Source organism: Oncorhynchus nerka, linkage group LG16, assembly GCF_034236695.1.
Source record: "Oncorhynchus nerka isolate Pitt River linkage group LG16, Oner_Uvic_2.0, whole genome shotgun sequence".
NCBI lineage: Eukaryota > Metazoa > Chordata > Actinopteri > Salmoniformes > Salmonidae > Oncorhynchus > Oncorhynchus nerka.
In genome coordinates, this window is record NC_088411.1 from 10,480,752 (window position 1) to 10,508,334 (window position 27,583).

The following is a 27,583-nucleotide window of genomic DNA, read 5'->3' on the forward strand; positions in this document are numbered from 1 at the left end:
GTATCGAGACAGGGAAGTATTGTATCTTTGAAAAAGCAGTATGTAAAGGAAAATTGGAGACATGTTTGACTTTGACATTTCTGTTTGCAAGCTAGTGACACAGACTTTTACCTAAATGTTAGACAATAAAATGTGCATTTTAGTTTAACCTAGATGGTTTGAAAGAATATACTGGAAGTCCTTACATTGTTTTGGAGAGATTATTTTACTTCGCCATCAGCACTCATGGAAGGATTTAAAAGTAGAGTGCAATCCGAGTGCATTTCCCAATTACTATCTGTAGCCAGCCACTCACCTCACCCAGAATAAGGTCACATGGTGTCAGCAGGGGGGTCTCTCCACCTAGCAACCCAGCTTCCAACCCAGATCCAAACGGTCTCTTGTGTCAGTTCCTCCCGTCGCCCTTCTCCCTGCAGCCAGCCAACGCTATAATAGGAAATTGGAGTGGCGGGCCGCTTTCCCCTGGAGTGTGGCAGTTAGTCAGGCAGGGAATCATGCAGGGAGGCAGGGCCCATAGCCTATCTGATGGACATCCACACATGGGCCTGTGCTGGGCAGCAGTGGGGGGCTGGCTGGCTGGCTGGGTGAGTGGCTATTAGTCACAGCCATTGGGGACCATATAGGCAGGCACATGACTAACTGACAGATTGTCATGGCAGCCCAGTAAATTCGGGCTTTTCTGTTTGGCTGGTCGCAGTATGTGGACGAGGTGCAGGGCTGGTGGAATGACCCTCATTCCTGTCCGCTGATGCTGCTAGCACACCTGGGGTTAGCTAGCCTGTTAGCCTGTTCCTCTCGGATACATCAAGTCGGCACTCATACAGTTGGCCCATGGCTCCCTGGTTCATATACAGTGTTCTGAATCATTACACAGCCCACACATTTAGACCCAACACCTCTGAGGTGAAATACATAGCACCTTTTGTTGTAAGAGTGTATCTAGAACCTAAAATGGTTATTTGGCTGTCCCCATGGTAGAACCCTTTGAAGAACCATTTTTGGTTCCAGGTAGAACCATTTTTGTTCCATGTAGAACCTTGGAACCCAAAAGAGTTCTGCCTGGAACCAAAAAGTGTTCTCCTATGGGAACAGCCGAAGAACCCTTTTGGAACCGTTGCTTCTAAGAGTGTATGACAAGCTGGGAATCAGGCCACCATTACTGTATAAAGCAAGTTGGATCTGGCCAGTGAATATATGAGGATATAACACATTTTTCTTACCTTTATAGAGACACTTTATATCAAAATAGATATGTTTGAATAGGGCAAACAAAACAAACCTCTGAATTTCAAACTAACTGCACTATCCATATCACGTTTCAAGGTAACACCCAGATGCATATAACGTTGAAATTAACAACAGTTTATTAATCCAACCGGGGCAGGCAAAAGACAGGTCAAGGGCAGAGGTCAGTAATCCAGATAAGTGGGGCAAAGTTACAGGACGGCAGGCAGGCTCAGGGTCAGGCCAGGCAGAAAAGGTAAAAACTAGAAAACAGGAACAATCGAGAGACAGGGGCAGAAGGAAAAACTCTGGTAGGATTGACAAAACAAAACAAAATGGCAACAGACAAACAGAGAACACAGATATAAATACACATGGGATAATGGGGGAAATGAGTGACACCTGGGAGGGGTGGAGACAATCACAATGACAAGTGAAACAGATCAGGGTGTGACAATTCATAGAAACCATGATACCTTATTCATTCCTTTAGTTTCATGAATCAAGGTACTAAAATGCATGCTCAACTCAAACTAATTTATTATACGGTCTCACAAGAGTGTGTAGAGCAGTGGAGACAGTGCTCCAGTGAGACAGGGCTCCAGTGTGATACTGTGGCATGTGTCTCGGTCTCGACTCACACCGGAGACCATCATATTTCCTGGAAGATGCAACAGATACTGTATATACTGTACACTATGCCATTGACACAAAGTCATAGTTTGAGGAAGCCCCATTGACCTCCATGGTTTAGGAGGGCCTTGGCCTATAAAGTGGCATGTGAACATAGGAGCCAGGATTCACATGGGTAAAATAACATTTAATAGGTATTGACGTAGCCTGTTGCAGTGTCTGTGTGTAAATTCATGGATTTATATGAGCAAAATAAAGCCCACATTTTGTATGCTGACAATTGTGCTCTGTAAGACTCCATCATAGGCTGGGAAACATGATTGTAAACATTACATAATTACTTATTTATGGAATTACTCCCTCGAGCTGTGGTTCCAAATCCTGGTCCTGGGGACCCAAAGGGGTGCACATTTTTGTTTCTGCACACCTGATCATTTGAATTAGCTGTGTAGTGCTGGGGCAAAACCAAAAATGTGCACCCGTTATTCCCCAGGACCAGGATTGAGAACCAGTGCCCTAGAGCGTATGTTTATTCAATGCACGGCACACCTCTCTGTTTGTTCATTAATCATGGCTTCCAAAATCCCCCCTTGTACCCGCTAACAACCTACAAAGACCGAGATCATGTGTTAACGTTGTCTTCTCTCCTTATTTCCCACACCTCTCCAGTGTTGAGGTTGGTGTGCGTTGCTGGCTGGCTGGCTGGCAGGGGGAGTGGGGGTACTCTGAGCCCGTGCCAAGGCATGCTAGGCAGCTGGGTGCACAAAGCGACCACTGCCATTGTACATGTCTGCGGCTCTACAAAATGTACACAGCAGTTCCAAAATAATCATCAGGAGCCTGGTGATACGGGCTAGTCCGAGTGCTTTTAATGAAGCTGCAGATTGTGTTTTTACATGCCAAAGTTGGGGGAGTTTAAACATGGCTGCCAGCTATTAAACCCAACCATAATCTGAGCACTGAGAAGGGCCAAGCTCTCTTTGGAGCACCCTGAAGGGCCCTTGTTATGAACCTGACACCCCGGGCCTCTCCAGTGCCAGACTTCCAAGTCTCAGGGAGAAGGGAAGGGAAGGGGAGGGTTGAGAGGGGGCCTGGGTAAGGCTGTTACGTTATTGGGTTACTTTTGTTGGGTTTTGAGAATACGAAATATACTTATTCATGTCACTGATAGAGTGCTAAGGTTTAGAGGATCTACACCAGAAGTTAATGGTTATAGGAGGAAGGTATATAGTGTGTGCAACTAAGATTGGTATATGTTGAGTGCAGGGAAGCGATTACATATGGTAGTGATGGAGGGGGGTTGAGGTCAGGTCAGGTCACCTTAAGGGAGAAATAGACATTTATGGCCCGTATCACTAGTGTCCTGCCTAGCAGTAAAGAACGATGTTTGTACAGATGGGTACAGTGCCTTGCAAAAGTATTCATCCTCCTTGGCGTTTTTCCTATTTTGTTGCATTACAACCTGTAATTTAAATTGATTTTTACTTGGATTTCATGTAATGGACATACACAAAATAGTCCAAATTGGTGAAGTGAAATGAAAAAAATGACTTGTTTCAAACAATTCTAATAAATAAAAAATGGAAAAGTGGTACGTGCGTATGTATTCACCCCTTTGCTATGAAGCCCCTAAATAAGATCTGGTGCAACCAATTACCTTCAGAAGTCACATAATTAGTTAAATAAAGTCTACCTGTGTGCAATCTAAGATTCACATGATCTGTCACATGATCTCAGTACATATACACTTGTTCTGACTGGGTCTGCAACACCACTAAGCAAGGGGCACCACCAAGCAAGAGGAACCATGAAGACCAAGGAGCTCTCCAAACAGGTCAAGGACAAGGTTGTGTAGAAGTACAGATCAGGGTCAGGTTATAAAAAAATATCAGAAACTTTGAATATCCCACGGAGCACCGTTAAATCCACTATTAAAAAATGGAAAGAAGGGGCCTCCCGGGTGGCGCAGTGGTTAAGTACTGCTGTACTGCAGCGCCAGCTGGGCGCAGTGCGTGCTAATCAAGGTTGCCAGGTGCACGGTGATTCCTCCAACACATCGGTGTGGCTGGCTTCCGGGTTGGAGGTGCGCTGTGTTAAGAAGCAGTGCGGCTTGGTTGGGTTGTGTATCGGAGGACGCATGACTTTCAACCTTCGTCTCTCCCGAGCCCGTACGGGAGTTGTAGCGATGAGACAAGATAGTAGCTATTAAACAATTGGATACCACGAAATTGGGGAGAAAAGGGGGTACATTTAAAAATATATATATATATATATATATAAAAAAATATATAAAAATACAAAAATGGAAAGAATATGGCACCACAACAAAACTGCCAAGAGAGGGCCGCCTACCAAAATTCACGGACCAGGCAAGGAGAGCATTCATCAGAGGCAACAAAGAGACCAAAGATAATCGCGAAGGAGCTGCAAAGCTCCACAGCGGAGATTGGGGTATCTGTCCATAGGACCACTTTAAGCTGTACACTCCACAGAGCTGGGCTTTACAGAAGAGTGGCCAGAAAAAAGCCATTGCTTAAAGAAAGAAATAAGCAAACATGTTTGGTCTTCGCCAAAAGGCATGTGGGAGACTCCCCAAACATATGGAAGAAGGTACTCTGGTCAGATGAGACTAAAATTGAGCTTTTTTTCCATCAAGGAAAATAATATCTCTGGTGCAAACCCAACACCTCTCATCACCCCGACAACACCATCTGATGTTTTTCACCGGCAGGGACTGGGAAACTGGTCAGAATTGAAGGAATGATGGATGGCACTAAATACAGGGAAATTCTTGAGGGAAACCTGTTTCAGTCTTCCAGAGATTTGAGACTGGGACAGAGGTTCACCTTCCAGCAGGACAATGACCCTAAGCATACTGCTAAAGCAACATGCGAGTGGTTTAAGGGGAAACATTTAAATGTATTGGAATGGCCTAGTCAAAGCCCAGATCTCAATCCAATTGAGAATCTGTGGTATAACTTAAAGATTGCTGTACACCAGCGGACGTGAGCTTACAACTCACTCGCCGGGCATTATTCTCTGAACTGTACATTGTGGCAATTGTCCTTTTCCTTCACCATAAGGGCTCAAAAGGCTTTTGGCATAGAGCATCCAAAACAACTGGCAAGTCCCATGACGGGGCAAGCTGTTAATCGATATATTCAAATATTATTAGAGGGAGGAACAGGTACAGCTTTGACATGACTAACTCATTTCACAACCAAGCTAGCTGTATCCAAGCAGTGACTAGTCTTTAGAAAGCTAGCCACCACCCTAGCTAGCTTCTGTGGTTTAACTTCGAAAATAAACGTTTTTTACTAACTACACAAGCTATCTTTTATAATCTGTCTTTTCCGAAATGGTATCCGGCCATAACACAGATTGCCACTGTCAAGGATAACCCACTAATCGCTAGCTACCTGACTAGTCTACCACACTAGAATTTCTGACAGCTAAAAACATAGCATCCCAGCTATGGCGACAAAAGCATCTCCCACAGTGTCTGACAGTGAGAAGCTGAACACCCTGGATGCTGCGGTAGACCCAAAAGGCCTTTTAGGTCCCACCGTCGAGATGATGCCAAAACAGTGCGGGGAGGAGAAGAGGGAGGGTGAAGCCCTCCAGCTCTTTGCCCAGGCTGCAGCAGGTCGACCCCTCTCAACATTTAAAATGCCCAGGCCCCCAGGCTGCGAGCCCAAGGCAGCAGAGAACCTCAGACCCTAAAGGCTCCTGGTCTAAGAATCCTCCCTTCCCACCCATGGTCCCAAGGAGCCATTCGGCCCCTAACCCCACCCCGGGGGTAAGGAGGAAGAAACTGATGGCCTAGCAGTGTCCCCATTGCCAGAGAGGCGAGAACGGCCTCCTCCGAGTGCCGTTCTATCTCTTCCGCCAATCCTGTTCCAGGGTGCAAGTTCCCAGGCACCTCGGTGTTCTTTTCTGCGTACTGAACCCAAGTCAGTGGTCACAGAGTACAGCCCAAAGAGGAGAAGAGACAATGTCAGTTCACATTAAAAATGACACCACAAGCAAAACCAGGCTACAGGCCAAAGGTGTAGTCAGACATGTTGTTTCTCACAAAATCAAAATAAAACAGGGTACCTACCTCCCTATATCTCCACCAGAGGAAGCTACCACTCCTTCTGGTGGTGATAGGCCACATAAGCACTCTTCCGGTGCGGGCTCGATTTTTCCTGGTTCCAAAAAAGGGGGGCGGCATATGCCCGAATCCTAGATCTACGTGCTTTGAACAGTCACATGAGAAAGTAAAAGATCCGAATGTTGACACACACTGCTCTGTTACGCACCAAGGCGATTGGTTCGTATCCGTCGACCTGAGGAACGCTTACTTTCACATCTCAATATACCCTCCTAACAGGACATTTCTCAGATTCGCTTTTCAAGGCGTTATTTCCCTTTCGGCCTCTCGCTGTCAATCAGGTTTTTACGAAGTGTACCGAGGCAGCCATAGCCCCAGTAATAGACAATTGGCTGCTGTGCGCTCGATCGAGACAGGATGTCTTAGAACACAGTCAGATGCTCTTGGAACACCTGACATTTCTAGGTTTCAGAATTAACACAGTAAAGAGCATTCTGATTCCCAAGAAGACAATCTCTTCTAGGTCTAACCTTAGATTCAGTATCATTCAAAGCTCACCTCTCAGTCGAACGTATTTAAGAACATTCCAGAATTGCCTAGCACTGTTTTCACAGAGGGAACCTGGTCTCTTTAAAAACATGCCTACTGCTGCTAGGTTTGATGGCACCGGCTTTAGTAGTCATTTCATTAGGACGCTTGAGGGAGGGTTCCAACACTGGGTCTCTTCTCTAGCTCTGAGCCCAATACGTCACTGTCACGTTCTGACCTTTATTTCCTGTGTTTTGTATTTAGTTAGTATGGTCAGGGCGTGAGTTGGGTGGGCAGTCTATGTTTGTTTTTCTAGGTTTTGGATATTTCTATGTTTTCGGCCTAGTATGGTTCTCAATCAGAGGCAGGTGTCATTAGTTGTCTCTGATTGAGAATCATACTTAGGTAGCCTGGGTTTCACTGTGTGTTTGTGGGTGATTGTTCCTGTCTCTGTGTTTGCACCAGATAGGACTGTTTTGAGTTTTCACATTTCTTGTTTTTTGAAGTCAGTTGTTCATGTGTACCTTAACGCATTAAAAAGAACCATGGACACTTACCACGACGCATATTGGTCCTCAGATCTGTTTCGCCTCTCCTCTTCGGAGGAGGAGGAAATTCATTACAGTCACAGACATCACTGTGTACAAATCTCCATAGATTGCATGGTAGCACTTCACTCACAGGGTGTCCAGATGGGCACTGTTTTAGCTAGAAAAGTAGTCACAACGGACGCATCTCTGTGGGAACCCCATCTCCGTTCTACTCACATGAACAGCCGTGAAAGGCTTGCAGTGTCCCTAGCATTAAAGTTGTTTCTCGTCATGTTCTAGTCAGATTAGACAATACCACTGTTGTGGCTCACATAAACAGATAAGGGGGACTGCGATCCCCTCACTTACACACACTGGCACACAGACTGATTGTGTAGAGCAGTGTGTATCCCCAGTCACTGAGAGCTAGTTATGTACCGGGAGTGCTGAATCTGGGGGTAGATTTACTCTTCAGGGGAAACCCTCTATATGGGTAGTGGAAGCTCCACCCAGAGGTACCCAATCAGGTTTGAATGCACGTCGGCATTCCAGCAGTGGATCTTTATGCATCGACGGAGAATAAACTGTGTCCACTGTTTATTTCCCTGAGGGTTTGGGATGGGAGTGGGTGTGTTGGCGTACTATTGGCCACGAGTTGTCCTTTATGCATCCCCACAACTGGCCCTGATATCCCCCACCCTAGCCAGGGTGCAGGAGAAGGGTCTCTCTCATACTAATAGCGCCGCATTGGCCAGAGAAACACTGGCTAGCTGAGATCATTCTACTACTATGCAGACCCTCCCTCTGGGTCTTAACCTACTGTGTCACCCACCCGGAACGGTTGGCACTTTAGGCTTGGCCCGTGAATGGTTCAATTTGTACACTGCGGGGATTCCCCAAAATGTCATTTAGAATATTCAGAGTGCTAGAGCCTCATCCACCAGGTCAATTTATTAATATTCAGAGTGCTAGAGCCTCATCCACCAGGTCAATTTATTAATATTCAGAGCTAGAGCCTCATCCACCAGGTCAATTTATTAATATTCAGAGTGCTAGAGCCTCATCCACAAGGTCAATTTATTAATATTCAGAGCTAGAGCCTCATCCACCAGGTCAATTTATTAATATTCAGTGCTAGAGCCTCATCCACCAGGTCAATTTATTAATATTCAGAGTGCTAGAGCCTCATCCACCAGGTCAATTTATTAATATTCAGAGCTAGAGCCTCATCCACCAGGTCAATTTATTAATATTCAGAGCTAGAGCCTCATCCACCAGGTCGATTTATGATTGTAAATCACGTGTGTTTGAGGAATGGTGCACTAAGTCACAGGCAGTGTAATTCCGGTGCTCTGTCCCGATAATCCTGTTGTTTCTACAGGAAATATTAGACAAAGGAAAGGCCTTTTCTACTATTAAGGTGTATCTGGCAGCTATTTCGGCTTGTCATGTGGGTTTTGGGAGCACGACAGCACGGCAAACACCCCCTTGTCGCCTGTTTTGTGAAGGTGTACGTCTTTTGCGTCCGGTGTCCAAACAGCTTGCCCCGTCATGGCCCTTACCAGTTGTTCTGGATACTCTATGCCAAAAGCCTTTTGAGCCCTTGGATCAGGTGGATCTTAAGATGCTTTCATTTAAGACAGCGCCATTACTTGCAATGGCCTCCGCCAAGTGTGTAAGTGGCATTCACTCACTCTCACTGCACTCGTCATGTGCACAGTTAGGGTATCATTGCGGCCTAACCCTGCCTTTATCCCTAAGGTTATTAAGCCATCTTTGATGTGAGTTCCCCTTGAGCTGATAGCTTTTCATCCCCCACCATTTTTCTCTCCGGGAACATCAACAGTCGCATATGTTTGTGTCCAATACGCACTCTGCATATCTAAATGGACATGACTAAAGGGTCCAGGTTCGCCTGGGAAAAACCTTACACTGGTAAAGGTCTCACTGAACAATGCCTCTTCTGCTGGAAAGTGGGGGCTATCACTTTGCCCTACACAAGTAAGGGTCTTCAGTCTCCTGCTGGCCTACAGGTTCATTCCACTAGAGGAACGGCTACATCCTGGGCTTTATTTAAGGGCATAATCTATCCAAGATATTTGGTCAGCAGCGAGTTGGGCTTCTCACTGCAACGACCCCAAATATTCTGAGGGGCAGCGCCCATTTGTGTGATAAATCGCACGGGGCAGTCAGTTGTCAGGATAAGCCATAAGAGAAATACCGAAACTAATATTTGAAAGAGAACTTTAGGTTACCATCGTAACCCCGGTTCTCTGAAAGTATGAGTTAGTTATTTCACCACACCACCCTCCTTGCATTGAGCGAGGAAGAGGATGTGTTTTTTTTAATGACTCCCAGATGCTGCGTCTGACCTTTTATAGGGTAATAGGGATGTTTGATGAGCTGTGCGCTCTTGCTGCGCAACAGGTGGCATTCCGGCTCAAAATAGACTCTTTAGGCCTATGCATGTGATAGATAAATTAGTGATGAACTAACCTACTAACAGCCTAATTTGTGTTTATGACAGACCATATCAGCTACAGTAGGTATCAACAGTATTCACCTACTTTGGACGTATCACATCGTGTTGCGTTACAACGTGGGATTAAAATAGATTTAATTGTGATTTTTCTTGTCGTTGATCTACACAAAATTCTCCATAATGTCAAAGTGAAACGAAAATGATACAAATGTTTACAAATTAAATTAAATAACAAAAATATAGAGGTTGGCTAAGTATTCACCCCCGCTGTTTAGGCAAGCCTAAATTTGTTCAGGAGTCAAATGTGGTTTAACAAATCACATAATAAGTTACATGGACTCACTCCATGTAACATATTTTTTGTATTTTTTAATGACTACCCCTTCCTCTGTCCCCCAGACCTACAAAACCTAACATCTGCAGGCCAAGGCACTGCATCTCAGTGCTAGAGGCCTCACTACAGACCCTGGTTCTATTCCAGGCTGTATCACAACCGGCCGTGATTGGGAGTCCCATAGGGCGTCACACAATTGGCCCAGTTTCGCCGGGGTAGGCCGTCATTGTAAATAAGAATTTGTTCTTAATTGACTTGCTTGTTTAAATAAAGTTGAAATAAATCAAATAAATACAAAGACCAGAGAGGTTTGGAAAGCCTCATAACGAAGGGCAGTGATTGGTAGATGGGTATCAATAACAAAACAGACATTACATATGTCTAAGCGTGGTCAAGTTAAAAATCATGCTGTGAATAATGTATTAAACCACCCAGACACATCAAAGATACAGTCCATCCTTCTGAACTGAGCTATAGGACAGGAAGGAAACATTGACCTCACAATAATGACCTAAATGACAAAGTACAAAAATAATACAAATATACAGAAACATGAATCCTGTATGCAACAAGGCACTAGAGTAATACTGCAACAACAACAAAAACACTTGTAAGGAATATTTTGTTTTGGCCCAAATGCAAAGCCTGACATACTATTTGGGGCAAATCCAACACAACACATCACTGAGTAATTGCCTCCTTATTTTCAAGCATGGTGGTGGCGCCATCACGGTATGGGTGTGCTTGACGTTGGCAAAAAGGTTTTCAGGATTTTAAAAAAAAACTGGAAGGAGGAACATCTATTCCACGTCGTTTCAACGTAATTACATTGAATGGACGTGGCGAATGTTACAGTTTTGACTAACATCTGCTTAAAAATCTATGGCAAGACTTGACAATTGCTGGCTAGGCATGTAGATTTTGATCCAGTTAAACACTAACCCATATCATTGCAATATACACCACACCGCAGGAGACTGCTGAGGGGAGGACGGCTCATAATATTGGCTGTAACAGAGGGAACAAAATGTGATCAAACACATGGGACACCATGTGTTTGATGTATTTGATACCATTCCACTCATTGTGCTGCAGCCATTTCCAAGAGCCCGTCTTCCCTAATTAAGGTGCCACCAGCCTCCTGTGCGCCACACCAGTATGAACCAACGTTATTTCCCAACAGATGTCAAGGTGTAACTTGATGATCCGTTGGCCAACATGACCCTGCATTGACTGCTTTGTTACATAACATGCAGCTGGGAGCTCTGTCAAGGTCTTGCATCACACATTACATGCTAGCCAAGAATTACAAACAAGATCATCTCCTGTATTTTCATAATCATACACAGCATCATATTTCAAAACAAACTTGCCAAGCATAAATGAAGTGAACCTCTGGGTCAAGCCTAAAGCTTGAGGCTACTGAAACTAATTGGGTTTCAGAGATGCACTGGCAGGTTCTTAGGTTAGTAGATCTCTGATAACAGTTCATTGACTCAAATGAATACGTTGGGCTTGACCCAGAAATCCACTTCCCAGTTTTAATCACGCAACTGATTGATGTGGAAAACTAGAGGGTGAGGGTTGATTTGAGCTTGTTTTGGAGACCCAGAAGGGAGCTGTTGCTGTTCTCCATGCTCCCGTCCTGCAGGTACCAGTGCATCAAGGCTCAGACAAACAGACTCCGAAACAGCTTCTATCCCCTGGCCATAAGACTGCTAACAACTACAGCCCCTACAGTATTCCTGCTACCAGTTACTTTTTTACCAGGGCGCTGATGACGTGGATGTCGATTAAGGCAGACCCCCGCACCTCTCTGATTCAGAGAGGTGTTAAATGTGGAAGACACATTTCAGTTTAATGCATTCGCTTGTACAACTGACTAGATATCCCACTTTCCCTTTCTATTTTTGTGTTGTTACATGTTCTATTATTAACAATATTATTCATATTATCATGATCACTGCATTGTTGGGAAAGAGTTCACAGGGTAAGAATTTTACTCTACTGTTTTAAACCTGTTGTGTCCAGTGCTCGTGGCGAATAAACTTTGAAACTTGAAACCCCACCTTGCCTTGGTTGGAAAGAGAAAGACAAACAGAAAGAGACTGCCATATCCTGACATTCAAACACTGGCTTACACTCAAATACTTAGTCCAAGTGATTGTAATTGGTTGCGAAAAGATGTGCTGAGCTGCAGGCGTATTATCTCATCTCATCATCAACCACGTTCTGAGCCAGATACAGGAAATGCTTATTTTCCAGTGTGACAGCGCCTTCCAAGCAGCTATCAGAATGAACAAGAGAAAATGGTAAAGAAAGACAAATGAGACGAAGATGCTTCCTAACGGTCGATGTTTGTCTGTCATCACACTTGTTTTTACAATTGGTGAGTCCTGTATATGACTCCTTTATATTTAAATACTGTAAGATTCTATTTCGAATCACTGAAAAAACATATTCTAAAATTAAGAAAAGAATGATATGATTCAAAAACTGGAAAACCGTATTTGTATAATTTATTAATAGCAAATAACTTTAATATGGGTATCTTGAATATTTTTTGAGTAAATTAGCCTAAATGATCAAGGTTGGAGAGTGCTTTTAAAACAGCCGGGTTGTTGTTCTGTTCGATTTGCAACAGACACTTCTTGCATTGACTTGTCTTTTGAGCAGAGAGAATCAACTAACCATCACTCTCAGATTGATAGCAAATATCTTCATAATGCGATTGCCTTCCATAATTCATGAGCCGTGTGCATATTGCCTGATCAAGCTCCGAGAGTGTTTTTAAACAAGGCTTTGTTGCCTTGTGGTAATGGTCGATCTACGACAGGCACTTTCCATGCACGTTAAGTACCACTACTCTCAGCTACAGTGAGCATGTTATGTCAGAGGTCTTGGTCCTCTCATGGCTGCCAATAGAATGTGACCAAGGAGAGTCTGCTGTGTGCAATATTGACTATCCAGTCTCCCAGTGCTAGTGGTGTGACCGTGACAGCGTTGGGTCTGTGTGTCTGGTGTTGGGTGGTGGGGTATTGTCATGTGCCCCATGTTGCCACATTATTTATCACTCTATCTGGCAATCACAAGCTGTCAACAGATTCAGCCTCAACAAGGCTCTAAATTAGACATGTGAGCTCTGTTTATACATTTCCCTTCACTGGAACTAAGGGGCCTAGTCCGAACCATGAAAAACAGCCCCAGACCATTATTCCTCCTCCACCGAACTTTACAATTGGCACTATGCAGTCGGGCAAGTAGCGTGCTCCTGGAATCCGCCAAACCCAGTTTCATCCATCAGACTGCTAGGTGGTGAAGCGTGATTAATCACTCCAGAGAACGCAATTCCACTGTTCCAGAGTCCAATGGTGGAGAGCTTTACACCACTCCAGCCGATGCTTAGCATTTCGCAGGGTGATCTTAGGCTTGTGAGCAGCTGCTCGGCCACGGAAACCCATTTCATGAAGCTTTCGACGTACAGTTATTGTGCTGATGTTGCTTCCAGAGGCAGTTTGGAACTCAGTAGTGAGTGTTGCAACCGAGGAAACACGATTTTTTTTACGTTCTATGCGCTTCAGCACTCGGTGGTCCCTTTCTGTGAGCTTGTGTAACCTACCACTCCGCGGCTGAGCCGTTGTTGCTCCTAGATGTTTCCACTTCATAATAACAGCACTTACAGTTGACCGGGGCAGCTCTAGAAAGGCATAATTTTTACGAACTGACTTGTTGGAAAGGTGGCATCCTATGACATCACTGAGGTCTTCAGTAAGGCCATTCTAATGCCAATGTTTGTCCTATGGAGATTGCAATGGCTGTGTGCTTGATGTTATACACATGCCATCAACGGGTGTGGATGAAAGCCAAATCCACTCATTTGAAGGTGTGTCCACATACTTTTCTATATATAGTGTATGTGTTGAGAGATCTTGAAGCAGTTAGCGGTTGATTTTATATATTCATTATTTTTGTGATAAGAATTTGATCAAATATTGGAGTTAAATATAACAGTTTAACTTTTAAGTGCCACCACTACTTAATTGTCATTTAGCAGATACTCTTATCCAGAGTAGTTAGTGTTAAGTGCCTTGCTCAAGGGCACGTCAACACATTTTTAATCTAGTTGGCTTGGGGATTCGAACCGGCGACATGTTGGTTACTGGACCAACACTTCTAACCTTCTAAGCTACCTACTACTACAGACATCATCGTGCTCAAGCTACAAAGACGCATGCAGTGCAAGCGTTTCTCTGCTCTGTTTCATCTCGGGCGCGAATTCACCGGTCTAATCTGTCTTGTCGACACAAGCGTCCTATCTTCAAACATCAGTTTCATACTTGCAGGAAGTTGTGGTGACCGTCTAAGACAGATATTAGAGAAGTGCTTGTTCTATAACAAAGATGATCCCTGTGTTTCAGAGTGCATGTTGACACATGTGAGAGGAAATGACCTGGAAAGCAATGATGAACCAGGTAAAAAATAAAATAGTTATGAAATATGTTGCTACCTCAAAATCCTCATACCTATTACGCTATTGAGTCCTTTGACTTTCCGTAGACTGTCAGTTGAGAAAATGTACTTAGGCTCCTTCTGTATAAGTGACTGATGCAGCTCAAACACGGACATGTCAACCAAGCCACACACTTATTACAATCCAATTCCATTCCAAGCTTAACTAATGCAACTGCAATATTTCAAGTCAACACAGATCCAGACAGAGACTGCCAACTGGGCACACACTGGTTCAATCAGCGCTGTTTCCACGTCATTTCAACAAAATGACATTAAACCACGTGGAATAGACGTTGAATTGACATCTGTGCCCAGTGGGTGGGGACATGACTGGACCTATTTTTCATCAGCCTGAGGAACGAGTAAACACATTGCAACAGATTGCATCAAACAATTCTCACGTGTGAACTGGCCTATTGAGCAAAACAGGGAACTGGATATGTACTGTCTATTGCTGCTTTCACAACAGGTGGCTCATTCTTTGTGTTTTGGTTTCTTAGATGCTACGTATGCTTTGATTGGAGCAGGAATTGGGCTCTTCTTTGCCATATGTTTTATTGGCAGCAAGCTCTACATTATAAAAAAACACATGCTTGATATCGAAGCTTCAGGTAAGTGCACAAGCATAGTAGCATACCTGTATACTTTTCCACATTTCTACAATGAATATGAATTCATGATATTTGTGAAACTGAAAAGTATTATTTTTTCTTTTTCTTTTAGAGGAATCCGTAAAAAACCCATCTCATCAGTAAGTGGACTGCTTGGAAAAAAGTAGTCCTTCGGTGTTGTCGTAACAACAAAAACATCGGATATGATTGTGGTATCGATATACAACAAATTTGTGCTAAACTTACAATGTATGGTTTTGTTCCCTTTGCCAATAGAACTGCTTTTGTGGACATGAAGGACTCAAGAAGAGTAAGCGATGGATGAAGTGACAAGGATACCAAAGAGTTCTGAAGATAAATGGAAATGTTTTGGGCATGGAAATGTAAATAACAATTGCATGATGTGTGAGTTGGAGGTGTCTATAAACATGTGGAAGTGGAGTCTAGACATTAGTGTTTGGTCTGCCTGTGGTCAAGGATAGCTGGGCAAAGGCCTGGACTACATGCGGCCCGTGGAATCATGCTTAGATCACATAAAGAATTTGCGATGGTAAAAAAAAAAAAACATAGTTGTTATTCAAATTAAAAGTCCAATGAACACTCGCCTTTGTATAATGATTCAAACTCCCATCGCTTGAGGGACATTTATTTTGAAGGCATGTAATAAATAACATGACTGACAGGCTCCCACACACACGTCACAGTTACAAATAGTAGCTAGCTAGAAATTTGCTCAAAAATGCATTTTTCAAAAATGTAAAAGAAAAGGAAAGTAGACCATGAACGTAGGGTGTTCCAGCAAGAGTGGACATCGAAATATTTCTTTATTGACGTATCAGGGAACGCTGTGTGCTTAGTGTGCAAAGACAGCACTTCCAGACGAAGCATGCAGAGAAATATAGGAATATGTCTTCTGAGCAGAAGGCAAGTGCATCGAAAGAGTTGCTTTCTCAGTTGCAAAAGCAGCAAGGACTTTTCACAAAACTGCATTCAGCAAACGACAGAATTTCTCTGCTAGCTATGTACTGTCCCACAAAATGTCTAAACATAGCATTCGCCCCGGCGAAATCATTTTTAATTGACTCTGCAGCAATACTTTGCCCAGACAAGAAAGAGCTGTTTGAAAATGTTTCCCTGTCAAGACGAACATTGACCCGGTGTGTTGAGGACCTCGCAGGGAATATGGTACAACAGTTGAAATACAAGGTCAAGGATTTCACCTATTTCCCCGTGGCCCTGGATGAGAGCAGTGATGCACATGACACGGGGCAGTTGTTGATATTCTCCCGAGGCTTAACCCCATACTTTGAAATGACAGAGGAGCCTGCTTCAGTGCAACCGCGGGGAAAGATTTATTGGCGGAGGTTAATAAGTGTGTGGCAAAGCTGGGACTGAGTTTTGAAAAGTTCTCCAGCGTGACCACTGATGGGTGCCCAAACCTGACAGGAAAAAAACATTGGCCTTTTGAAAAGGACACAAGATCAAGTAGCTGAGCTAAACCCAGATCAGATCATTATTTTCCTGCATTGCATTATTCATCAGGAGGTGCTCTGGAAATGTGTTTTGAAAATGAGCCAAGTTGTGGATATTGTTAATAAAGTGGGAATGAGAGCAACATCTTTAAACCACAGGCAGTTTGTCTCACTGAGAAGGGTGTGGAACCTGAAGTCGGGGGATTGCTGAGTTTTTGCAAATGAAAGGAGGAACATATGTGGATTTCCCTCAACTGCAAGATAAAGAATGGTTGACTGATTTTGTCTTCACCGTGGACATCATGGCCCTCATGAATTAATTGAATTCCAAACTACAAGGGAAGGGCCTTTTTGCACATCAGATGTACAGCCTTGTCAAAGCCTTCAAGGGAAAATTACTCTTCCTGACCTGCCGAGTAGGTGCCAACAATTTCACCCACCTTCCCGAAACTACTAGTCTGTTTCCTATCAGATGACCAGCGGGAGAAGAATACATCGCTGCTGCTGCGTGCTTTGAACGGTGAGTTTTCTCATCGTTTTGAGGATTTCAGAGTGTTAGAAAATGACACCTTTCACCTTCAATGTGGATAACGCTCCCACTGACCTGCAACTTGAGCTTATCGATCTTCAGCCTGATGCAGTGATTGGAGAACTATTCAAAACAATGTCACCGACGAGGTTCTATGCATCTCTCGATGAACAAAACTTTCCAAAGATTAGGAGTCAAGCTCAGAAGATGTTTGTACTGTTTTGGGTCAACCTATGTATGTGAACAGACATTTTCAGTGATGAAATATAACAAGTCAAGGCACAGATCATCGCTGACTGATTCTCACCTCTCAGCAATCCTGCACATAGCGACGTCAGAAACTATACCTGACTTCACCGCTCTAGTCAATGCCCAACAGAGACTTTACTCACACTGATTGAGTAGTTGAAATGTAATGTTGAGCTCTCTCTCTTTCTTGTGTTCTTGTGCATACCCCGTTAACAAGAGTTCTGTCCGTGGTGCTGAATACACAGTGTACTTTTCCCCTCATGTGGTTCATTGCATGTTTAATAATGAAAATACCTACCAAAAGGAGAACATAGATGTGGTTTATTTCTGTGCATGTCAAAAAAGTAAAATAAGTATCAAAGCTGGATGTGATTTACAGTAGATATATCTAACAGCACAGTTATACACATGATGTATATTCCTGTAATAGGATTCTGGCCCACGATGGCAAAAATATATTCTAACGTGGCCCTCCATGGAAAATAATTGCCCAGACCTGCTCTAGTCAATATTCAGGGCATAAGAAGAAATTCCCTTGACCACGCCCACAAATTGGGGAAACCAAACCATCTTCCCCATTGACCCCCATTGAAAAAGAGCCAACTACTTTGTAGATTTTTTGTTATATACAGATATTAAAAACTATGCCAAAAATCTGCTGTGTCATACAATGTACATCAAACCAGGTTAAAAAAAATCCCGATCTACGGTTTGCAATGCTCCCAAGTAGGGAAATAAAGCCTAGCTTCAGGCTATTACTAGGCGTAAGGAGGGTGGGAAATTGTGGGACCCGGTGTCCAATACACATCTATGCAGAAAACATTTAATCCCAGATAAGACGTTTTACTTGTTTATTATAGTCTGTATGTTATTTCACTCACTACTTGTAGCTGTATAGTCCATTTGAGGTGTTGTTGGTCTTGGCGAGCTAGTTAGCACTCACTCGGTAGTTAGCGCCGTCATGGAAAACGACTGATATCGAAAAGATCTGTTCCCCAGCCACTGCCTACAATTATATAAGGCCTGGATATATCAGGTAGGAGTAGATGTTGGGATATATGAGACTTCTGGCCACTTGGTGGGGTCATTAGTCCAGCTCGTTTCTGGCAGGTTGAAGGGGCATTAGGGAAGCCCTACTCTAGTATGAACACTCGGGAGCAGGCAATGTTGAAAAGTCATCTTCATATATGTTGTACTTTTCTTACATTTTGTTTTGGAATTGACTAAAACAAACAGACAATAAGTACCATTACGTTTGAAAAAGGTCAAGTTTTTGCTGTGAGCCAATCAGGTAACCAAGCTAGTGTAACGGATGTGAAACGGCTAGCTAGTTAGCGGTGGTGCGCGCTAAATAGCGTTTCAATCGGTGACGTCACTTGCTCTTAGACCTTGAAGTAGTGGTTCCCCTTGCTCTGCAAGGGCCGCGGCTTTTGTGGAGCGATGGGTAACGATGCTTCGTGGGTGACTGTTGTTGATGTGTGCAGAGGGTCCCTGGTTCGCGCCCGGGTATGGGCGAGGGGACGGGCCATTGTCAGCCAACACATCTGTCAATATACTTCCCACAAGGGGGCAGTATTGATCACTCCATAACAAAGCAGCTTGCCTAAACTCTCACTCCACAACTCACTTCTCTGCGCTCCAAAGCCCCCCATGCATCTCTCGCATCTGAGCGCAAGAAGGATCTTGTTAACATGCCGGTTTACTTTAATTACCCTGCAACCACGTCAGTCTCAGACCTAACTGCCTTCCGTTGAACAGACATAGACTTAGATTTATAGGAACACTTGAACACTTAATTGCTGAGAGCCTGAAACCACTGTAAGAAGTATACCCCCCCCCCCCCCCCTAGTGAAAATAGAGAGAGTGTGTGTGTAACAGAGAATACTACACAAACGTCAGATGCATTTATAAGTGTACTTCATAGACGTGCTTTAGCAGTGAATATACAGTAACTGTGCTCTATATAGTGTCTTCTCAGACTTGCAAAGTTTCTGGGGATGCTGCCAAGCTCAGCCTTTTCTATCAAACTCACAACTCAGATGATCGGATGAAGAAATAGCAATCCAAGCATGGATAGAATATGAGTCCAAATATTAGAAACTATTATGATGACTGCATGAATGCAGTCCTGTTTGATCTAAAGAAGGGTGAATGTGTGAATGAAACTCTTGTGTGTCTATAAAGCCTTTCCCTAAGAGAGGAGTCGACTATGTTCCAAAACAGAGCTGCCCTCACAAAGTCCTGCACAAAGATTCTCTGTGGGCTCTAGTTACACAGACAGAGACAGAGACAGCGCTGATCTATCCTCCTTCATTATCTGTCTCTCTGTGTGTGTGTGTGTGCGTGTGTGTATCAAAACTGGTCAGAGTAGTCTGCTCTGCTGTAGTCCACAGCTGGAAGTGTGATACATCGGCGTCAAAAGTAAAGCACCCAACACACTCCCTCCTTCCTTCCTCCTGCACAGGAAATTCCATTTCCCACATTCTGCTAAGCAGAGGAGTAAAGTGGGGTGGGGTAGTGTGAAAGAGGGAGGGGCGAGGGGGGTGGTTCCAAGCAGAAACAGAAAAAGTCCTGTTTCATATTACACACAAATGGCGTAAAAAATAAAAGAAAGGAGAAGAGGGATCCTGAGCTGAGGCTCTGTTCTTTGGGAAACATTGAACTGCCTTTTATGGAGGCTGCTGGTCTGGAAAATGAAGATCTCTTCAGTGGTCATACTTCTCCTTACAAGAGTGTTCATTGCCGGTAAGCAACTTTCTATTTCTATTTAGGTGGCTGGGCTATAGAGGAAAATTGATTTTAGGTCAGTATGTCATGATACGAAATTTGGCAATACTTTGAAATGGTGAGAGAGACAGAGAGAGAAACGCACTACGGTAACGACATTAAAAAAAATGGAAAAACCTTTGTTGAAGGGCTAGTCGACTTTTTATTAAATGAGTGAGTGTTCTGAAAAAACCATTCCACATGACATGCGTTTGAATAGAAATAATCAGTGGGCAGTGAAATAATAAGTTGTTATGACAGGACAATTGCAAGTGTAATATAGTCTTTATTTTTGTGCAATGTTGAAAAATAACTGTAAACTGAGAAATTGGTGGTTTCCCTTATTTTTGTTTAAAACGACCATTGCAAGGTTTGTAGTTTGCTTTTGACCCATTTATTGTGAGTTTGTGTGACTCTTTCATAAGATGCAGCTTAATACTCTAGCTAAATAAATATATCTAACAAAATATAATTTTCGTCTAGAAATGAATCATACTTTTTATACCGTGTTTTCATGGCTTTGAGTGTCACAGAAATATGCTTACTGCTAGCGGAAAATTAGGATTATGAAATGATTCTCGGTTGAAAAAACAGATGTTGCTTTTGTCATGGAATAAATGAGGCCCTAAACTATATTCCTTAATATTTCTTCCTCTTAAAATGGACATATACTTGCACTTAAGTCAAGCACCACTTTCACATGACTCACCCACAGACATAAATACAGTAGGAAAGAGATACTGTGTATCTTACTGTTGATCAAAATCAGAACAACAGATAAGGATTATCTATGAATCTAGGTCAACATTTATTCTTCCAACTCCTTCAAGGTCTTCACACACCAGCCTAGGCTCTTGATGGCTCTTATACCCTTTGCACACAATGAACCAACCAAAACCCTACGGGGTTCAGCTCAAAAGGGTATTGATGTCACATCTATATCTTTATACATATTCTTTATGCGTGTGCTATATCTTTCAGAAGTGTGCCAGGCAATCAATGCCACCATCACCCCGTTCCCCTTCACGGTGGCCCAGGAGGGCGAGAACATCACCCTGACCTGCCAGGTGTCCCAGAGACGACGCTCCAGCAGCCTGCCCGTGGTTAAATGGACCTTCCGGCCCGAGCATTCTTCCAGCGACGAAGAGCTCCTCATCGCCAAGGTCAACATGAGAAAGGCCAGGTTCTATGGGAACTATACAAAGAGCTTCCCCTGGCCTAAGCTGAAACTGACAGTGATCAAGCAGGGGAGGATTTTCGACCTGCTCATTATGAACATCTCAGCGGAGGACCGAGGACTCTACATATGCCGGGTGCAGGAGTTCAAGAGGCACCAGAGCCGATGGAAGGCGTCAACGAACTGCACGGCCGCCACCGAGCTCAGAGGTAACTATGGATTTCGGTGTAGCACTGTGTGCAGTAACAGACAACTGACCAAATCTAGGATTCATCAGTCAGGAGAAGGAGGAGATTGTGTCATGTGTAATGAGAGGTCCTGTTTTTTTTTATTGTGGAAGGGAGTTCAATAGTTTTGAACACGCTTGAGAAGAAGCAGTATTTCATAGCAATAAATTACATGGCAGCTAGTGGTTGCAGGGCTTTGTTATGCTGGAACGAGAAGATGGAGTATATTTTTGTCTCTGAAGACAATGTCTGCCCTTCAGTTCGGCCAGTTCGATGCACATAACATTCTGTGAAAGGATCTAAGCAGCATGCACAGTAGCGAGGCAGATGCAATTTCACTTTCTAAGCAATTACTACAGTGCTTTGAGTAAATTCAGATTGAACCACTTTTTCCGTTTTCCATGGAATAATTTGTGCCGGCTGTGACATTTTGACTGTCTGTTATAGCCAAGTCTGAGCCAGAGCAGACAGACTAGAGCAACACCAGAGGAAATGAACACCGGCACCATCACCACCAAACAGATACTGTCTTTGGCTACTGCCAGGAGTTTCCCTCCCCTAAGTATTGTACACACATACAATCGTGGCAGGAAGTGAGTGAATTCGAGAGTGATAGAACAAGAGATAGTTGTAGTATGAGGCTCCCCAACGTCAGAGCGTCTATGTTGTCGAAGGTTGTTGGTTGAATAGACAACTGTGCAGTAGTGCGGATGTAAGAGAGATAAGAACACGCCATAACCTCACTCCACGGCCAGTTTGAAATGTCGCCAATGGTGCTATCGAATTGGATCCTTTTCTATAGCTCAACAGGTTTGTATATTGTCAAGCAGACCGTCACGTGTTGGCGAGACAGGGGGCCCCAAGGTTTTAGGTGGGGTAGGTCAGTTTACCCTGAAATGTACTCAGAGAGGGAGGAAGCGAATACTGCTAAGCTAGCACACTGATTGATTGATTTCACGTTGGCTCAATTACCTACCTTGATTCCTTTGGTCTTACGCCATACATCCTACTCTGCCCAAAATCCAGGAATATGGTAGGCTATGGTATACAACCCAAAAGGTCATAGGGTTTGATGGTTTAGGGAAAACAAACTGAAAACAGCATGAAGTAAGGCCTCTTTCTGGTGTAAACCCCTATAAACCCTGAGATATTCGGACAACGTGTGCGTGGGCTGGGAGATGTTGTGCCTTTTTAAAGATGTATGTGGTGAAACAGATGTGGTTTGTGTTGAAGTGTAGGAGCATCAGGGTCCTCTATTACTCTGGGTCCTCCGTGGGTCAGGGTGTAATATGGGCAAGTGTAAAAACAGAGCTCTGAGAATGAGGCCACCATTACTTTTTCACGGGCCTCACAGTGAGAAAGAGGGTGGTGAACAGAGGGCAAAGAGAAGTGAAGAAAGAGGACGTGAAAGTGAAGGAAGTTTTGAAGATGTTTGTAATGACGATTGTATGGATTATCACTCCGTACTAGTATTCACTTATTCTTTTTTTTTTTTCTCTAAATTTCATTAATACCCTGAAGTAGCCCAAAGTGACCCATTGAATTTGTCTATTGATTGCGGAAGACAGTATTTATCCCTTATTAAACAGAATACAAATCTGTCTTAGGGATGCTATTCATTCATTATGTGTTGCTCTGTGCTGTCAAAGTGGGGATACATACGAGAGACCTATCAAAAAGAAAGGGGGAGCACATGTGAATGGAATCAATTGAACAGCGAAGTGAATTTGGTTGAATGTTTCCAAATGCCATTCAAAAAGAGCCATAAATGGATGACATTTTTAAAGACACTTCTTCGGCTGCATGCAGTGCTAGAGCTTTATGTTATTCCAGCATGTGCAGCTGGCCTCCTGGCACAGTGCTTAATGTCCTATTCAAGTCACACTGTCTGAGTAATGGCAAAGAAGTCTTCTGCGCCACAACACTGTACGCTTCATTTTTGAACAACAACAAAAAATGCATGGCCAAGAGTGGCTCTACCTGCAATGACACAGGAACGTGCTGAAAGAGTTTGTGGCCTTTATTTACAGCAAGTACTGTACATACTTGGCCAACACAACAAGAGAAAATCCAGAGCCAAGTCTCCTCCTCTCATCTATGTCAGACTAATGTTTCCAAATAGTTGAATGTGGGACATACATATGGTTAGCCCAGTCTAAAGCAAGTGCTGGTGGTTTAGCGTTGAGGTAAATGCTCTAGAGGTAAGCCCTCTGGACAGGCAGACACTCAGCCGGGCTTCAGCCCACTAGCTCTGGCGGCTAGCTAAGCTAAGTATGGCTGCTGTGGGTGGGAGAGGCTAGCCTGGCTGTCGTCAGCTGCTTGCGGTTTGGGGTATTTCAGGATGGCTTGGTGGGTGTTAGCTACCACGAGCCAGTGATTCAAGAAGTGAATCTGGAGGAGAGGACAACATCGATACTGTCATCCTACGCCAGCCCGCCTACAATTAGAGGTTTTTAAACTGTGTACACTATATAATCAGGTGGAACGGTAGCCACACTGATTACTATGGACGTTCTCTTGTTTCCTTCCAGTACATGTCCTACCAGTGACCAAGGCCAAGGAGAGTCTGTGGAGTCTGTTTGAAGGTAAGAACATGACTCTGGTGCTCTGCATTGTTCTTGTACTAAAATAGCACAACCACAAGAAGCATGCCTAAATGAGTGGACATGGATATTTTAAGGGTATGTCAAAACAAGTGACTAACAACAGAAACACGGGTCTTCAGGGTAGCACGTCTTCTGACTTGAAAGGATGACTCATCTGGTTGGTTTTGTGTGTTCCAGACATGTACCTGTGCGCTGCGCTGATCTGCTCTGTGGGACTGGTGTGCATGTGCATGTTCACCGTGGTGGTGACCTGCCAATATGTCCAGAGGAAGAGGTTAAAAGGTAAGTAAACACACCATGAAATAACTAGTCTGGGCCGCATTGACAGATCATTTAAAGTGAATGGACAAGGCAAGCCGAACTCTTGTTTTTTGACGACACGGCAGGATGTGTTTCCCCGTCATGCGCCAACGTTTCGTCTCATTGTCTTACAGACAGCTACCATTTGGTCAAGAGCCCTCAGAACAGGTAGGCTTCTTTACAATCCAAATACAATGTGAGCTTTACTCTAGATAGTATGGTAGCCTACACACAGAATCTGATCTGGCCTAATTCTGCTATCAAAATCTCTGTCTGCAGTTCAGGGGAGACGGTGACCAGTCTAGTCAGTGTGTCTCCTGCCCTGCCCAAAAAGCAGAGGAGGTACAGGAGGAAACGTAGCAAAGAGCAGTCTGAGATACCACCAGAGATACCAGCTAAAGGTAAACGGACAGCCTCTCTGGCACAGGACATCCCATCACATTTCTACCATATTTACACACAGGGATGTTTTCTTAGGAACGTAGAAGCCTATCTTCATACCCACCCGTTGGGTATGTGGCCTGGGGGAGGGAATGGGGTTAAAGTGACCATCGTAGAGGAGTTCACTTAACACTGTGTCTGATTCCTGATATTAGATTCCTGATATTGCTTCTACTTGCTCCCATCACGCTGTATCTTTTCTGAGTCTATATATGGTTCTACACTATACTGTACTGTATGTGCTGGCATAGAGAAACTGGCCAAAGAGCGAAGCAAGTTCTCAGTCTGTTTCCAGAAATAGTGCACTGTTTACGGTCAACGTATTATGCAAGACAGCAGATTCTAAGTAGCATTTGTTCCTGATGATAATATTTTGGTTCACCCTTGAGATGAATAGGTTTGGCAGAGTTGAAGTAGTCATGTCGTAGTAGTCTGAATGCCTGTGCGTAAAGCATTGTATGTATGTTCAACTCTGCTTTGATGTCTGCTTCCATCACTAATCAATGACAGGAGAGGCTTGTAAACATTGTGAACGGAGACAATTGTGGTTCTGGGTTTTGGTTTGGGGGGGGGGGACATGTTTCTTGTTACACAGACAATGTGTTCCCTCTCTGCATAATGATCATTTCATTCCTCCACAGCACCCATTGCAGACAAAATCCGAAAACCCAAACTTTTAAAGGCGCAGCCGAGGAAAGTGGTTTTAGTAAGTTGCCTGCTTCTTACGTACAACGTGTTAGGCAACAGGTACATTATTTATGTAGAGGGCTGTCCATAAATCTAACATTCCTTCGAGTTGTTTTACTTTAAGTTGTACTTCATTGTATTGGTATGTGTATTAACTACTATCCCAAGGTAATTTGGTCCAGAATCCTATTGTAATAGACCCAACATGAATAACTCAATTTAGTCTGGTCTTCACAGGCTTCCTTTTCTTCTTGTCCCTTGCAGCCGAAGATTGCAGAGGAAAGCCTGACTTATGCAGAGCTGGAGCTGATCAGGCCTCTGCCGGACAACAAAGCCTCATGCACAGGCACGGTATATGCCGAGATCCTCTTTAAGGAGAGGCAAGTGTGAGAAACACACCACTAATATCTTTAGGCTGTAGCTCATGTACATGTTATATTTATGATCAGTATTATTGTTTCATATTGTGTATTTCAGTCAACGGTGGGAAGTCGCTTTTCTTTACAAAGTCCAAATGAGATGAGATACAAATGTGTTTTCTATTTTGAAAATGTTGAATTTTTATTTTACACGAGACATCCTATATTCTTTTTTTTTGTTTTGTTTTTTAATATTCAACCCGAATGCCTTATCCCCCGAAAACATCTGCATGATGTCTGCCATGTTCCGCTATGTAATTACCGCAGTACTTCAGCTGCAAAGCTTGACATTAAAGGCAACAATTAGCCACCTGCCCTCAGGAGATAAGTTTGTGCTATCACGCCAGTGCTTTCAACTGGTGCCAAAGTCAACGGGCTCTTGGGACACACTGTACCCAGAGCTGTGGTCAGCTTGTGATGGAGCAATTTAACAGGCTGCAAACTAAAGGCCTTGTTTGGTTTCCCTTGTTATATAGCACCAGTGAACACCTCTCACCTGAAGATTACATAGCACATCATTAATGAAGGTTGTTTTGTTTGTAGTTTGTATAAGAACTACGCCAATGACCAAATGCCATATCGGTATCTCTCAACAGCTGAGTTTCACCTTCTGGTTTGAACTTTTCAGTGAATATAAGTGTGTGTAAAAATGCTTAGTGAATTGTTTTCGCTGTTTAATGACCCCTTGGATTGAACCATGGAAAAGCGAGCAAAACGCCCGGATTTTCTTTCTCCCCCAGTGAACTTGAAACGCCAGACATCTAGGCACCATAACCATGCCCTCCCCCATCTTTCTCTCTCTATCATACATGCAGATCTATACATCTATAATCCCCAGAGTGGGATTGTGCATTGAGACGATTCCACACGCAGGAGAAACCAAATCTCTTCCCACATACATTGACCACAGCGAACTCTTATCTAAATCTATCGATACAAATCTACACAATGACTCAAAGTAAACCTCCGGGGGTGAGAGAAACTTTAGAGAACCTTTTTTAAAACTGTGAAGAAAAAAAATGAAAGTCTCCTCCAAACCACATTGGACTTAATGGGAGGCCACTGCATGGACCACTAACTAGAACCATGTGTGAACGCTGAACTCTGCACTTTTCCTCTGCCGTTTGTTTCAAGCAGAGAGCGCCGTCCTCCGCACTCATCAACATTCCGCTCTGTTCCATTTGGAGCTCCCATGTTGTTGTTGTTGTTGTTTTGCAATTGAATTGACATACGAGCGTTTGTGCATGTAATGTATCATGTGTGTATCATGTGCTGTATAAACATCGAGCGGATATGTTACGGTCAGCGGTTATTAATCACCTGTTTTCCTTGTGCTTTCTTTCAAACCTCCGTAGGATATCACATCAGTGAAAAGTCAATGACAATTCACGATGCTGTGAGGAAAAACGGAAAATAAACAAGTAGGAGTAGAAGACAAATTAGAGATGTTGTGGTTTGACCATACCTCCATATTTGCTTAATTTGGGGAAATGGGAGGGAGGGAGGGATATATATATAGAGAGAGAGAGAGAATAGGTAGTGACTTTAAACGGTGCCTCCCTGGTCTGCACTCATATTAAACTACTGAAGTCATCTAAAAAAAGAAAAAGAAAACATGATCAGATCTCAAGTCTCCAGACGTGATGACGTTTCTGAATTGCAGAGCACAGTAAACCGAGTGTAAATCAGGGTTCTACCAGACCAGTCTACCTGCTCGCAGCCCACCTATGAGTAGATCGCCAAACAATTCTGAAAGTACA

General features: G+C 43.6%; 1 protein-coding gene across 5 annotated transcripts; it reads left to right on the top strand.

Annotated features, from left to right (window-relative positions):
- Nucleotides 1–19,749: 19,749 nt before the first annotated feature.
- Nucleotides 19,750–27,142, top strand: LOC115144003 (V-set and transmembrane domain-containing protein 4-like). Of its 5 annotated transcripts, none has more exons than XM_029684565.2 (8): nucleotides 19,750–19,945; nucleotides 20,951–21,352; nucleotides 23,902–23,955; nucleotides 24,154–24,258; nucleotides 24,363–24,444; nucleotides 24,556–24,677; nucleotides 25,359–25,423; nucleotides 25,642–27,142. In XM_029684565.2, exons 1-8 carry the CDS (start codon nucleotides 19,894–19,896, stop codon nucleotides 25,792–25,794), a joined length of 1,035 nt encoding a protein of 344 aa, XP_029540425.1. In that variant the 5' UTR covers nucleotides 19,750–19,893; the 3' UTR covers nucleotides 25,795–27,142. The 5 variants fall into 5 exon arrangements, with proteins under 5 accessions (XP_029540425.1, XP_029540424.1, XP_029540426.1 ...); XM_029684564.2 differs by having other exon boundaries at nucleotides 19,752–19,945; nucleotides 20,948–21,352; XM_029684566.2 differs by having other exon boundaries at nucleotides 19,756–19,945; nucleotides 20,948–21,352; nucleotides 25,669–27,142.
- Nucleotides 27,143–27,583: the final 441 nt, after the last annotated feature.